The sequence below is a fragment of the Thermobia domestica genome, chromosome 13 (assembly GCF_964235325.1).
Source record: "Thermobia domestica chromosome 13, izTheDome1.hap1.1, whole genome shotgun sequence".
Taxonomy (NCBI): Eukaryota; Metazoa; Arthropoda; class Insecta; order Zygentoma; family Lepismatidae; genus Thermobia; species Thermobia domestica.
This window is the reverse complement of record NC_137466.1, coordinates 161,185,255-161,198,614: the sequence shown is the minus strand read 5'-3', so window position 1 is coordinate 161,198,614 and position 13,360 is coordinate 161,185,255. Positions and strand designations below refer to the sequence as shown.

Below are 13,360 nucleotides of genomic sequence, written 5' to 3'. Positions count from 1 at the left end.
TGTAAGAATATGGTAAATGGGGCCAGGTTTGAAATGGGGATTGGCTATCGACAGGTTAGTATAACAGACAGTAACTTAATTCACTTATGTTGTGGATTCAGGTAAATGGCAACATTTCATTTTCATTTAACATTGGGCGCATAAAGAGTGTACAGTAGGGTGGGCCGAAAACGGCCGAAAAAAATTTTTTTTAGAAAATTAATATTGAGTACCGTGCAAAAGTTGTATAATGTTATATTATGTTTCCTCACCAAAACAGAGCCGGATTAAAAGATATTTAACCGGGCCCCGGGGGCCCCAAAGAATGTTAATTTTGAAAAAAAAGTAGCCAGCAATGAAAACATTATTAAAATATATTTTTTAGAATGTTAAGTTTGAGTACCATGCAAAAGTTGTATAATATTACGTTATGTTTCTTCACCAAAATAGAGCCGGATAAAAAGATATTTAACCGGGCCCCGGGGGGCCCGAAAGAACGCTAATTTTTTAAAAAAAGTAGCCAGCAATGAAAATATTATTAAAATATATTTTTAGAAAGTTAAGTTTCAGTACCGTGCAAAAGTTGTATAATGTTATATTATGTTTCCTCACCAAAACAGAGCCGGATTAAAAGATATTTATCGGGCCCCGTGGGCCTCAAAGAACGTTAATTTTGAAAAAAAAAAAAAATAGTTGCGAGTAGTGAAAATATTGAAATTTTTTTTTAGAAAGTTAAGTTTGAGTACCATGCAAAAGTTGTATAATATTATGTTTCTTCACTAAAATAGACCCGAATAAAAAGATATTTAACCGGGCCCCGGGGGCCCCAAAGAACGTTAATTTTGAAAAAAAGTTGTGAATAGTGAAAATATTATTGAAATATATTTTTTTAGAAAGTTAAGTTTGAGTACCGTGCAAAATTTATAATGTCATGTTTCCTCACCAAAACAGAGCCGGATAAAAAGATATTTAACCGGGCCCCGGGAGCCCAAAAGAACGTTAATGCTGAAAAAATATGGTTGTGAGTAGTGAAAATATTGAAATATTTGTTTTTAGAAAATTAAGTTTGAGTACCGTGTAAAAGTTGTATAATGCTATGTTTCTTCCCCAAAACAGAGGCAGAAAAAAATATTTCAGCAGGCCCTGCGGGTCCGAAAAGTGTTATTATTATTTTTTTAAAATATAAATACCATTATTTTAAGTATGTATAGAAAATTGGTTAAGATTCCTAATACTTTAACTTGACCCCAGGATTTTAAATGTTCTGATCTGATGTGCAGCTCTTCGCCTGATTGGTGTTTAGTAGATATAATAGTACGGACACAAATACATAAGGTAAGGTTGAAAAATTGACCAACAAACACCAAACCAGCGCAGAACTCACCACGTGGAGGTGGCTACACAGCGAGTTCCTCCCACCCACCCTCCTCTTACTTAAAGCTCCTTAGTTGAATCTTAGAACAAAATATTGAGATTTATGTTCGAAGCTTGGTAGATACTTTCGTGCTTCCAGTTTTGCTCGAATATAACCGTCTCGTGCAACACTCCCGCATACTTCTGAAGAAGATTCTGTTACTACCTTTACACACCTCTCCAAAGCCTGTGTGTGGAAGGGGAACGTGACAAACTGAAACCTCCTCTTTTCCACAATCATTTCGGTTGGTTTTTCTATTGATACGTTAGCCGAAATTGGAGGTTTCGTTACTATTACTTCTGACCAATCGGTCAAATCGATATAATCCGCATATTCTTCAGTGCTTTGCCTATTGCAGTTGTCAATTAGAACTATAGTTTGGTATTTTCGGCCATCAAAATAGAGACCCTTAAAATTAGTAGCTTTACACTGTAGACGGTTTCTTTTTTCTTTTTCATTTTTGCTAGTTTCGTACGGATTTTGTTTTTATCTACTACCTTGTCTTAGTTAGTTTTGTTCAGTAAATTCATATCTTCTAAAACAGCGGATACAATTTTAGCAGCCGACCTATTCGATATACCTGTTAAATCTTTTGCGGTACTCATTTGTTTAGGGCTCACTATTGTTTATTTAGGTTTACTTTAGATTTTATTCTCCAAATGATTGCTCCATGCGAACTCTTCATCGTCTGAATTCGGGGTGGAAGCGCTTAATGTATGTTCCAAGTACGGGATTGAGGCTAACGATTGTAACCCTCTTGTAATTGGTTCCGTAGCATCATAATCGATCTGTGTGTCATGCTTTCTTTTGAGCCTATGGGTTTCTGCTTCATCTACATTGCAACTCGTCATTTGTCTCTGATTTATCTGATCTAATATGAGCTCCCAGTCCAAAAGCGGTATATAATTTGATTTACCACACTTACAGGTTAATCTATCGCAGCATTTGCAAGAGAACATATCACATAGCTTCTGAGCACCGTTCTTAAATTTCTTTAATTTGGCTCTTAATGGGGGATATCTCATTTCTTAATGGGGTTAATGATCGTTTTGCATTTTGAGTTGTAATTCAAAATCATATGCTTAATTCGAAGTCAAGACAATACAGGAAGAGAGGCTCGCAGCCATATTGTTTCTAGTTGATTTGAATTCAGCAATGTAAGCGCCGCCTTCGGAAAGCCAGTGTTATGTATTTTGCATCCAGATGCGAAAAAGTGATATTCTCTTAAAGTTTGAGTTATGAGCTGGGCTCAACACAAAGGATTTTCGTGTGTTAATATGGTAGTTATGAAAGTTAGTTAAGCTCTTAATAGTTATTTGCGTATATTGAAACCATGTATTTCATGTTTTATGTATTAATAGTATTGTCTGGTAAAATGTTATTATTACCTAAAATCATTGTATTTGAACAAAAAATTGGGAACTTTAGGGCCACGGGGGCCCGGTTAAATATTGTTTTAAAATCAACATATTTGGCATGGCTTCATTTCGTACCAATGCACAACTTTTGATAACTACTCAATCCTGAATATCTTAAAAACATTTTTTCGGCCCACCCTAGTGTACAGCCCAAATGTCTTGTTCAATTTAAAAAAATTCCTTCACTTTAGATTGAAAACATTATATTTGGTGAAGGCCACCCCTCTAACATTTTGTTGTAACTCTGAGGATAACAGAGTTACCCTATGTCTTGGGGAGTTTTGAGACACCCTATATATATATATATATATATATATATATATATATATATATATCGTGCCGGACTGGGCTCCCCGGGGCTCCGGCTGGAAGAGCAGTTTAGGGGCCCTACGGTAGGAGTCGTATACATCTCGTAAAATACGGGATCGTCCCTTTTTCAGAGTTCTGTCTCGGTGTCTCAAAAACGTTTAGCTGAACGCTAAAATGTCCCGTGTTTTGTTTATGGAATACATACAGGGTCAATAGTTGTTAATGACGTCAGTCAAAAAAAAAACAAAAAAAAAAAAAAAAAACAAAACAAAAAAAAAAAACATGATAGCTCATTTTTTCTCCTACAAAGCAATTTAATTTCCACTAGTTTCAAGTAACTGACAGACAATACAGACAATAACTATTTTAGTTCAACAAATTTAGCGTTTAGTTGTAGTAGCAACATAAATAACCGAAATATTTATTTTACGTTAAAAATCCTTAAATATGTATTTACATATGTAATATGAAAAATGTGTATATATCCTAGTCTACTAATAACATAAATTCAATTACTGAAATTTACCCATTCAGTCTGCTCTATTGTAAATTCAGGCTACAATGTTCATCATAATTGAACGAGAAATGACGGCTATGCCATGCTTTCTAAATGCTGTCTCTTGTACATCGTAATAACCTTCTGGAAAAAGCCCGTAAGGTATTGGGAGCCGTCTGATCGTAATAAGATCTATAGTTATCTTTCTTATGTGTGTGAGAATACTCAGTGACGTGCATCTGATGTAGGCACGAATTTCGTGTTTCTTTTTTTTTATGTTGTAGATACTTCATAAGAATTAAAAAATTATATACAGGGTGTTTCAAAACAACACGGACGTTTGAGACTTGATTTCTGACACCAAGATAAGATGAAAAGTATAGACTAACCTGGGTGCACAAATGCTTCCCTCCGGAGTTATAGGCTGCCGAAAACATGAAAAAAAAAAAAAAAAAAAAAGAAACTTTAAAGGTCCATAGCTCTAATACTATGGGACTTACTGTAGTCAGGTCAAGACTTCATTTAGGAACTAGTATGTGCCCCATCCAAATATCCATGTTTCAGAATCCTGAGGTACTCACGCAACAATTTTTATAAAGGCAATTTGGATACGGGAATATAATTTGAAGTACTCACCAACTACCTCTATAAAAACTGTTGCGGAAGTACCGCAAGATTATGAAACATGGATATTTGAATAGGGCACATACTAGTTCCTAAATGTAGTCTTGACCCAACTACAGTAGGTCCCATAGCATTGGTGCTATGAACCTTTAAAGTTCAGTTTTTCTTGTTTTCGGCAGCCTATAACTCCGAAAGGAAGCATTTGTGCACCCAGGTTAGTCTACACATTTTGTCTTATCTTGGTGTCAGGGTGTTGTTTTGAAACACCCTGTATAAAAACAAAGTTGACAGTGAGGCCCCGGCCGGGATTACGGCCCTAGCCAGTCTGATTATATATATATATATATACAGTGTTCGAAGTGGAAAAAAACAGAGGTGGTATGTTTTATTATGATTTTCACTCAACATACCGGCTATTTAGATACTGTCATGATCACAGAAAAACCAGAGGCGGTATGGCATACCGTCTCACTTCGATCACTATATATATACACATGTATCATGGCTGTCTTAATGCACCTGAGAAAATGACAATAGGAATGAGGCACGAATAGCATTAAAAGCAAATCGATTAATTTCTCTATATATTTACTTTATAGACACAGCATACTAACACGTTACCTTTAGCGAAACAACAAAATGCACATTATTGTTCAAACACTAACTACAATAATTTTTCTTACGAAGCACAAATAATAATTAAACTTAGTAGGTCATTCTAAAACATCTTACAAGCTGGATTACTGCAGGTTGAGTTTGATGTGAGCGTGGTGATTGATCAGCAGCCATGTCACCGTGGTCTAGTATTAATTTAGGCTTGTAAGTATATTTATCTTAAAACAGTAACATTGAAATCTTCTTCGCTTAATCGTATCTTTTAATAACATGAAGATGGGTATAAAATATTTTGAAAACTATATTCATTTGAACATTATATTCACTTATCTGAATTCCTAGAACTTAGATGAAAGTTACAAATGTAATATGTGCTACCATCTCACCTGTTTAAGTTTCGATTTTTCTATTTCTATTTCCAACATCTCCTGTTTTCTTTTATACTCATCAAATTCTAATTCTCTTCTTCGATTCATTTGTATTTCTTGCTCTTGCAGCGACTGAACTTTCCTCTTGAACTCATCCCTCTCGACAGACAGTTGATGCCTTTTCTCTCGCTCACTAATAAGCTACAACAGAAACGAATATTATCTTACTAGGTATTCTTTGCTCGAGATGAAATGAATGATTTCAAAAGAAAAATAAATAAGCGTTTCGCAATTACAGTTTCCCTTTCAACGTAATGGAAGCATGCATTATCATCTTTCATACTGGAGTGCAGATCATCAACAAGATCAGGTATGCAGATGATACTGTTATTATAGCCAGAACTGAAGAAGGACTACAGGAGTTGATTGACAAAACAGCTGACAGTAGGAAAGTATATGGAATGGAAATCAACATAAAAAAAATCGAAAGTCATGATAATATCCTGTGGAAAGGCGCCCTTACGGGTTAGATTAGAACAAACGAACAGATCATTTCAAGTGTCTGGGAAATATTTTGACGAGAGACGCTTACTGCACCAAGTAGATCAGCCATAGCCATAGCCAAAGAAGCATTCAATAAGAAAAGTTCACTCGTAACTAGCAGGCTCAATATTGAACTAAGGAAGAAGTTGGTCAAGTGCTATATATGGAGAACTGGACAGTATGGTTCAGAAACTTGGACATTATGGAAGTTAGAGAGAGAGCTTCGAAATGTAGTGTTGGAGGAAGATGGAAGAGATAAAATGAATAGGTAGAGTAACAAACGAAAATGTTCTAAAACAGGTAGGAGAGAGGAGTACGCTTGTAGCCAGCTCTTTCGTAAGAGGGCCAATTAGATTGGACACATCTTGCGAAGAAATTCTCTTCTTCACACCGCCATAGAAGGAAAGATGGAAGGAAAGCGAGGAGTAGGAAGAAGAAGAACAAAACTGGTCAATGATTTGAGAAAAGAAGAAAATATTGGGAGTTAAAAGAGGAAGCTGAAGATCGAAAAACGTAATGAAATGAAATGAAATCTTTGAAATGAAATGAAATCTTTAAGTTTTACGTCCCACAGTTATGCCGGTTAGGCTAAAGGAGACGGCGATGATGAGAGATGAGTGAAATGGTAGAATGAAGAAAGTGGGAGGAAACGGGAGAACCCCGAGAAAACCCACGAGCACGGTGTTTGTCCACCACAAAGTCCACACGGCGCGAGCTGGGATCGAACCAGGGACCCCAAGCACCGGAGGTGAACGCTCTATCACTGAGCCACTGCGCCCGCAAAAAACGTAAAAGAAACATTTCCTGGCTCAAATCTAAAATTGAAAATAGTCCCAGGATCTGCCAAAAGGCAGAATACTTAATAATAATAATAATAATAATAATAACAACAATAACAATAATAATAATAATAATAATAATAATAATAATAATAATAATAATAATAATAATAATAATAATAATAGAGACATGGCAGCTTGTGATTGATTTAAATAAAAAAGAGGACCTAATAATTATAAAATTAGCCAAAATATCTCCATACATCTTGGTTTAGTTAAAAATTCTGAATAATTTTCAGATGTCGCTGGATAAAGAGCATATTTATTTTTCTGCAATGGATATATAAATAAGACAATAAATGACAACCTTTTACCACCAAAACATAAATAACGCTATAGTAACACAGCACCTCATAAAATCTCGAAGGCTAAATGGAGTGCTTCAACTGGATGATGCATGGTTTGCCCATAGACCTCCAAATTAGTTAGGCTTTCTTGACGAAACATCCAGTACTTCTTAATCCAAGCAACTCCTAAACTACCTAACAAATATAGTTTTAATTACAGAAAATTCCGCAATCTTGAAACCATATATGTGCAAAAATTAAAAATAAATTAAACAGCTAGTACAGCATAATAGAGAATACATACGTGATTTATGATGTTTAGTATATTCAGAGTACTATAAAAAGAAAACTTGGAACATCGAACTTAATTTTACAACTTCATTGACACGAAATAAAAGAACTAAAATAAATCTAACGTTGTTATTAAAACATATATTTACCTGTCTATGTAATTCATCCTTTTGGTTTTGAAGTAAAATAAGCTGATTATTAAGTTGTTGATTGACTTCTTGTTCTTCTCGAAGTCGTTGTTGAGCTCGTTGATGGTCTCTTTCCCGCAACTGTTCCAATTCTTCCAATTTTCTCTTCTCTCGTTCTAATTCTACAGCCAGGGCTCTGCGTAACTTCTGCTCCTCTTCTAACAAATCCTGATTATTTTCGAAATAAAAATTTTGGAATAAGCAAAAATTTTAATTTCTTGTAACTCTGTACCTATTCATTAGAAAAGAAAACGTTATATATCGACCTAAGTTTCTTTCGATGTGCCTTACGCTATCCATCTTACAGGCGTCATCACTATTGTAGAGGTCTCCAAAACTTGAATGTTTGTATACTGCAGCCCGTTCTTAGTTGGTAACACTCAGTAATATATGTCACTGTAAGCGTCATTTAATATATAGATTTGAAATATGTAACAATATGACATATTGCCATAAAAATAAATAAATAAAACTTTATTTTGGGTTGGTAACATCGTTAATTTGGTGGCACTGCAAAGTATGTCATACAATTTCCCTCTGTTAATATTTGGATCGTAAAAAAATTAACTTTTTTAAACCGTTAATTTAAACCTTAAAAGGGCGTTTCAAAATCAATGGTCCATCCTGAACTTTTGAACTGTACTTTCGTTTTGCTCCTGCTTGTAACAATTTGCAGGTTGCGACATTCCTTTCTGTACAGAAGAATAGTATTATGACACTAGTTATCAGCGATTTATATTTTGATGAGTAACTTAAGTACAACTGAAACTAGTTACCGGTGATTTATATTTTGACGAGTATCATAAATACAACTGTTAGTGTCTTAAATGCTTTGCAAGGATAACCAATGTTCTTTTATTTTATATTTCGGGAAATTGTTACTCCATTAAATAAAAAAATGGATCAGTTGAGCACAGCACTAAAACCTCTTTTAGACTTATATGCTACTTTGATTTGAGACTAAATTCACTGTCGTAATTTAAGTTGAATTAAAATAATTAAGTTTCTAAAACGTGGAAGGAACACCCGGCACTAGTAAGTGTCATGTTTAATGTAATACGTATATTATTTTATTTGAAATATCAAAAAACTTTTGCACCTGAGTGTACTATCAAATAAAACATTTGTTCAGATATGTACCAGGAACTTAAGCAAAGTTAAAAGAAAACAATTTTAAGAAAAACCCAAAATTACAAACAATGTACAAGGACACATTACGTATTAGTTGTTTTCACTTCCCTTAAGAGTGAAAGTCGTTTTTAGAACCATATATAAACTGGAAAAATTTTCTCAAAAGGGAGAACAGGGCAGAAAATAGAAAAAGGACACATTAGATACATCTAAGTTTGATCTCAGTTACGTCGAGAAATGAGAGACGACTTTGCATTTTTGAAATGTAAGTTGAACTTTTACCTACATTGATTCTTGTCTCTAGAGATGTAATTCTCTTTCGTGGTCTCTGCACAGGCCTCATTCGTTAGGTTTATTGTTAACTACTTATTTTGTTAATATTCATTCTTTTATTGCTTGACAATTGATTGAACATGCAGACATTAATAAATGCACTTAGTTCCTTCAGTAATAATGTTGTTTCTAGATTGAAAGTCTGCAATGCAATGTAACGAATTTGTAATCAATTTGAAATTTTAAGAATGTAATAAATTATGTCATTAGAATTCTATTCTCTTCAAGAAAACGATATTTACATATCTAGCTTACATTCTCTTTATAAGTACTCACTGTCACTTAAATAATAAAGCTTATATTGTAATACGGTTACTACCAGGAAATCAATCCTTTAAATCGACACTGAAATATAAACAAGAGCTAATCTTCCTTTTTATTTTATTTTATGTTTTTTTTTTTTTTTTTTTTTTGTTTTAAATTTAGAAGTTAGACATAAGGACAAATTTTATAATGAGACGTTAAATTTATTATAAAGCCATTCTTATCCAATTTCTTATCGTGAGTTACGAAAACCATTTGACGTCAATCCTGAAGAACCCTATCTCTGCCCAAAAGGATCTACCTGGATTTGATCCCCAGTGGAGGTGGGATTTCTACTCTTATCCAAATATGACTAAGGAGTTCATTTAGAAAAATGTGTGCCTGTGAAAACATAAGGAGTAAAGACGGCCGGAGCGCATGTTGGCAAGATTACCTTCTCTACGAGCCACATCCCCGCTCGTCATCGAATAGGGAAAAAAATAAAAAAATAAATAAATAACTACTGCTTTACAGTCCTGAGGGTGGAGACCTTTGTTGGGGAAATTTTATGTGTTTGTATTTTTAGACTGTGTTGAGATTTTAATTAAAATTAATACGTACATGAGCAACGTAATAATAAGATCCCTAAAGTTGAGATAAAAATCATCATGTAAAAACATTGGAGACCAGAGGTAGAGGAAGAATGTTACAGCACAGCATTACGCAGGATACGAACATCCGCTAGAAAGTTAATAAATCAGTCATGTTATGGTCAACAAATTCCTGTATTCACACGGTCTGTGAAAATCCAGGAAGCCAGACATAGCAAGATAGCGTCAGAGAAAACAGAGAAGTTACACAAGGAAGTGAAAAGACGATTCGAGACTTTTTGTTGGATCGACCTGAGAAGGAGACGAGCATGGTAAAAACGCCACGGAAAGGAACCAAGGGGAGCTGAACTTCACATTAAGCATCGAGTGAGAGTTCATATTATTTCCAATTTCAAATATATTATGAAAGTGTAATAGAGCACAAATGACAGAGAGATATATATATGATTACCAAATCAACTTTTAGACTCTTAATTTAAGTGTTAATACTCGTCTTAGTAAACTCACACAAATCAATCAATCTTAAACTAAAATGATTAGATAAAATGCACTTTCTTTTTAATTGACCCTCTTCATTTTACTTCGTGTATGTTATCAAGTGCTTGTCATTAAAGGAAACACACCTAAAATTACTTGATAATTGTAGATGCAAGAATCCTGTATCTACCAAATGTGGTACAGTAGAGCGTCGATTATCCGAAGTAATTGGGGGACATGAGTGTTCGGAAAACTGGTTTGTTCGGATAATCGAACTGTACATGTTTATTTGCCAAAAAGAAGTACTGTACAGTAGATTTATTCATAAAAAGAAGTGTGCTGATTGTTGAAACACAGCGACTGGCGGCTTGGCCGGTCAGCAGCGCCTTATGAAGGCCCCATTAGAAGCAATGTTCCGCCAGCGGTGGCTCAGTGCGGCGACTACTGTGGAAAACTTGGTTTGGGAGTGAGGGGGATGATGGACGGTAGGGTGGGAGAGTAACAGGTGCGAGCGAGTACACAGTTCGGTTAAGCGGTCGTTCGGTTGACCGACGTTCGGATAATCGACGCTCTACTGTAGTTGAGAATTGTTCTGTAAGATACAGCACCACGTTACAATATTTTCACATTATGCTATTTGTGATATAGCACTTTATCGAATTGGGATATCACGGCAACGATGACACAGTAGTAAGTGATTTATAGTTATTTGATGATAACATGTGAAGTACTACTATATGTAAAGTACGCAATTAACAATCGGACAAGATGGACGGTAAACGAACATTTGACGGGGTAGTTTTTTTTGACGGGACAGTTTTATTTATTTATTTATTTATTTATTTATTTATTTTAATTTTATTTTCTCTTTGAGGTCAATAATTTATTTTGTTTTGTGAAATTTTGATGTTCTGGTTGCTCATCAGTAATAATCCCACTTTATCACATTTTTGAAAATATAGTGAACATAAAAAAAAAATACACCTAAAATCTCTCTATATAATTATTTAGTACTTAGAAAATGCCACTTACTGGACTGGAACTGGCGGTCCCTAACGTTTCTTACTTCTCGCTAACACATTTCATGTTCACTGATATCAAGGCAGTCTTCTGTCTACTTTGGAAAACCTTCAAGTCAGAGCATATCTCAGAATTCTGTTGGCAGCATGTCTGGGAAATATGCCCTGTGGGAAATTCCTTACGCACCCATTGGACATTGGTGCATTTTTGGAAGGCATATAAGTGATTCCTTCACGTTGACATGGACTGCTACGCCACGGTTTCTCATGTTCGAAATAAATGTGTGAATGAATCTGTGTTTCACAGCTTTGGACGGTCCTAGCTTTAAAACTATGCACTTTTCTTCAAAAATTCAAATGATTTTTTTTTTTTTGTGTGTGTGTGTGTGTGTGTGTATTTTGATGTGAGGAATCACCTCTTATAGTTTGTCAGTATAGTTCTTTAACACCCTATGAATATATAGATGTCATCTATATCCTCTTTGCTTTTAAAGATTAATTCTGCTAATAAATTTTAACTGACTTAATACTAAATTTTATTCTGAACGTAATGAATACTTACAGTTTCAAAGCTGATTTCAATAAATGTCTTTCCGATTTTGAAGTACAATTTCAGTAAACATATGCAGATCTAAGACATGAAGAATACATTTCTGAACAATTTATTTGTATTTTTTAATTATCACTTTCGGCAGTATGATAATTACTCTAGTCTCCAAGATAACTCATCACTGTCTATCATCTGTTTATATTATATATATATATATATATATATATATATACAGTGAAACCTCTCTAAAGCGGACAGCCGTGGGGATTAAAAAATTGTCCGCCATAAAGAGGTGCCAATATTTCCTTACGTAAATTAATAAACAATGTAATATCCAATTAGAAAAAATAATTGCATGAATCATGTATTTACGAATATTACCAAAATGATACTGAACCTGCATTATCCTCTGTCATTCAATACTCTATGTTCTAGACACAACATGGAAATAAGATGTTATAGTTTTCTGCACTTTACAGTTATCACTACTTACTACGTTTACAGTATGTTCCTTTAATTTGTGGGATTAATTGCAGTCCAGTAGTTTTTTTTTATTTATTTATTTTTTATAGACAATATGCGTACCCGAGGGCAGAAGATACTAAATTTGTCTTCTGCTTGGTCAGAGATTACAGTGGGATAGTAAAATAACTTGTCATCTCAGACGGCAGGCAACTGTCAATCACTTTTGTGTCTAAAACAGGTTGAGTGGGAGTGAAATGCAAGCAAAGAACATGAGGGTGTTGTTAAACAGATAATGCTTCGTCTGGATTGCTAAGTACACAGTTGAGGAGGCAAAATGTTGTCACAATGCTTCCTTGGTGACACATGTATGAATTACTAAAAACGTATTTTTACTGTATTTTTCAACTTGTTTCTAGAGAAAGTGTCCGTAATACAGAGGTAAATAATACCTATAAAAGACAGAAAATACTGTCCGTGTCCGTACTAGAGAGTGTCCGTTTTAGAGAGGTTTGCCAATATGATTTTTCCTATTGCAGTGTTTGGGGATTACAAGATATGTCCGTTACGGGAGGTGTCCGCTTTATAGAGGTGTCCGTTTAGTAGAGGTTTCACTGTATATATATAAACATCTTGTTTTAATGATTAGATTTTGAGTCACTTATCTGCATCGACCGTACGAGAAAAGAGATTTAACAGTTTAACGTACAACACGAATGGGATCATAGCTCTAGAGAAGTCGGAAAGTTTTTATGTTTACCAATCGCTTGTTCCGGAAAGTTTTCTATTCTGGGTTGCTTTCTGGCTTGAAAGAACTAATTTTCTTGCTGATTCATTTTCAAGAAATTGAGTTAGCTACTAACTGAGCATATTTGAAATATGCCCGACTCATACTGGAAGAAATCGGAGTGTTAAAATTCGGAAAATCTCTATCTCACTTACTATTCCATCAAAATTTACAACACAGATGTTGACAAGGACATTGTTAAATGATGAAATTTCCTTTGTTAAATTTTATGAAGGAAGTAATCAAAATTCATGTAAACAGCCAGTAAACATAGTTTCAAAAGTAACGAATCAACAAATTTTATTCTGAAATATTGTATCTAATTAACTCATTCATTCAATCTAGGTCTATGGAACCCGAAGCTATCCATTTATTT

The 13,360-nt window shown here is 34.5% G+C and overlaps 1 protein-coding gene across 2 annotated transcripts in view; it reads right to left on the bottom strand.

Moving 5' to 3' along the window:
• Positions 1 to 13,360, bottom strand: part of LOC145668685 (uncharacterized) — a 742,633-nt gene that overhangs the window by 23,197 nt on the left and 706,076 nt on the right. For both annotated transcript variants that reach the window (XM_081736754.1, XM_081736755.1), the window contains 2 exons: positions 7,333 to 7,539; positions 5,242 to 5,424 (listed from right to left, as the gene is read on the bottom strand). In XM_081736754.1, the coding sequence (XP_081592880.1) occupies positions 5,242 to 5,424; positions 7,333 to 7,539 (390 nt within the window). The remainder of the gene's footprint in view (positions 1 to 5,241; positions 5,425 to 7,332; positions 7,540 to 13,360) is intronic.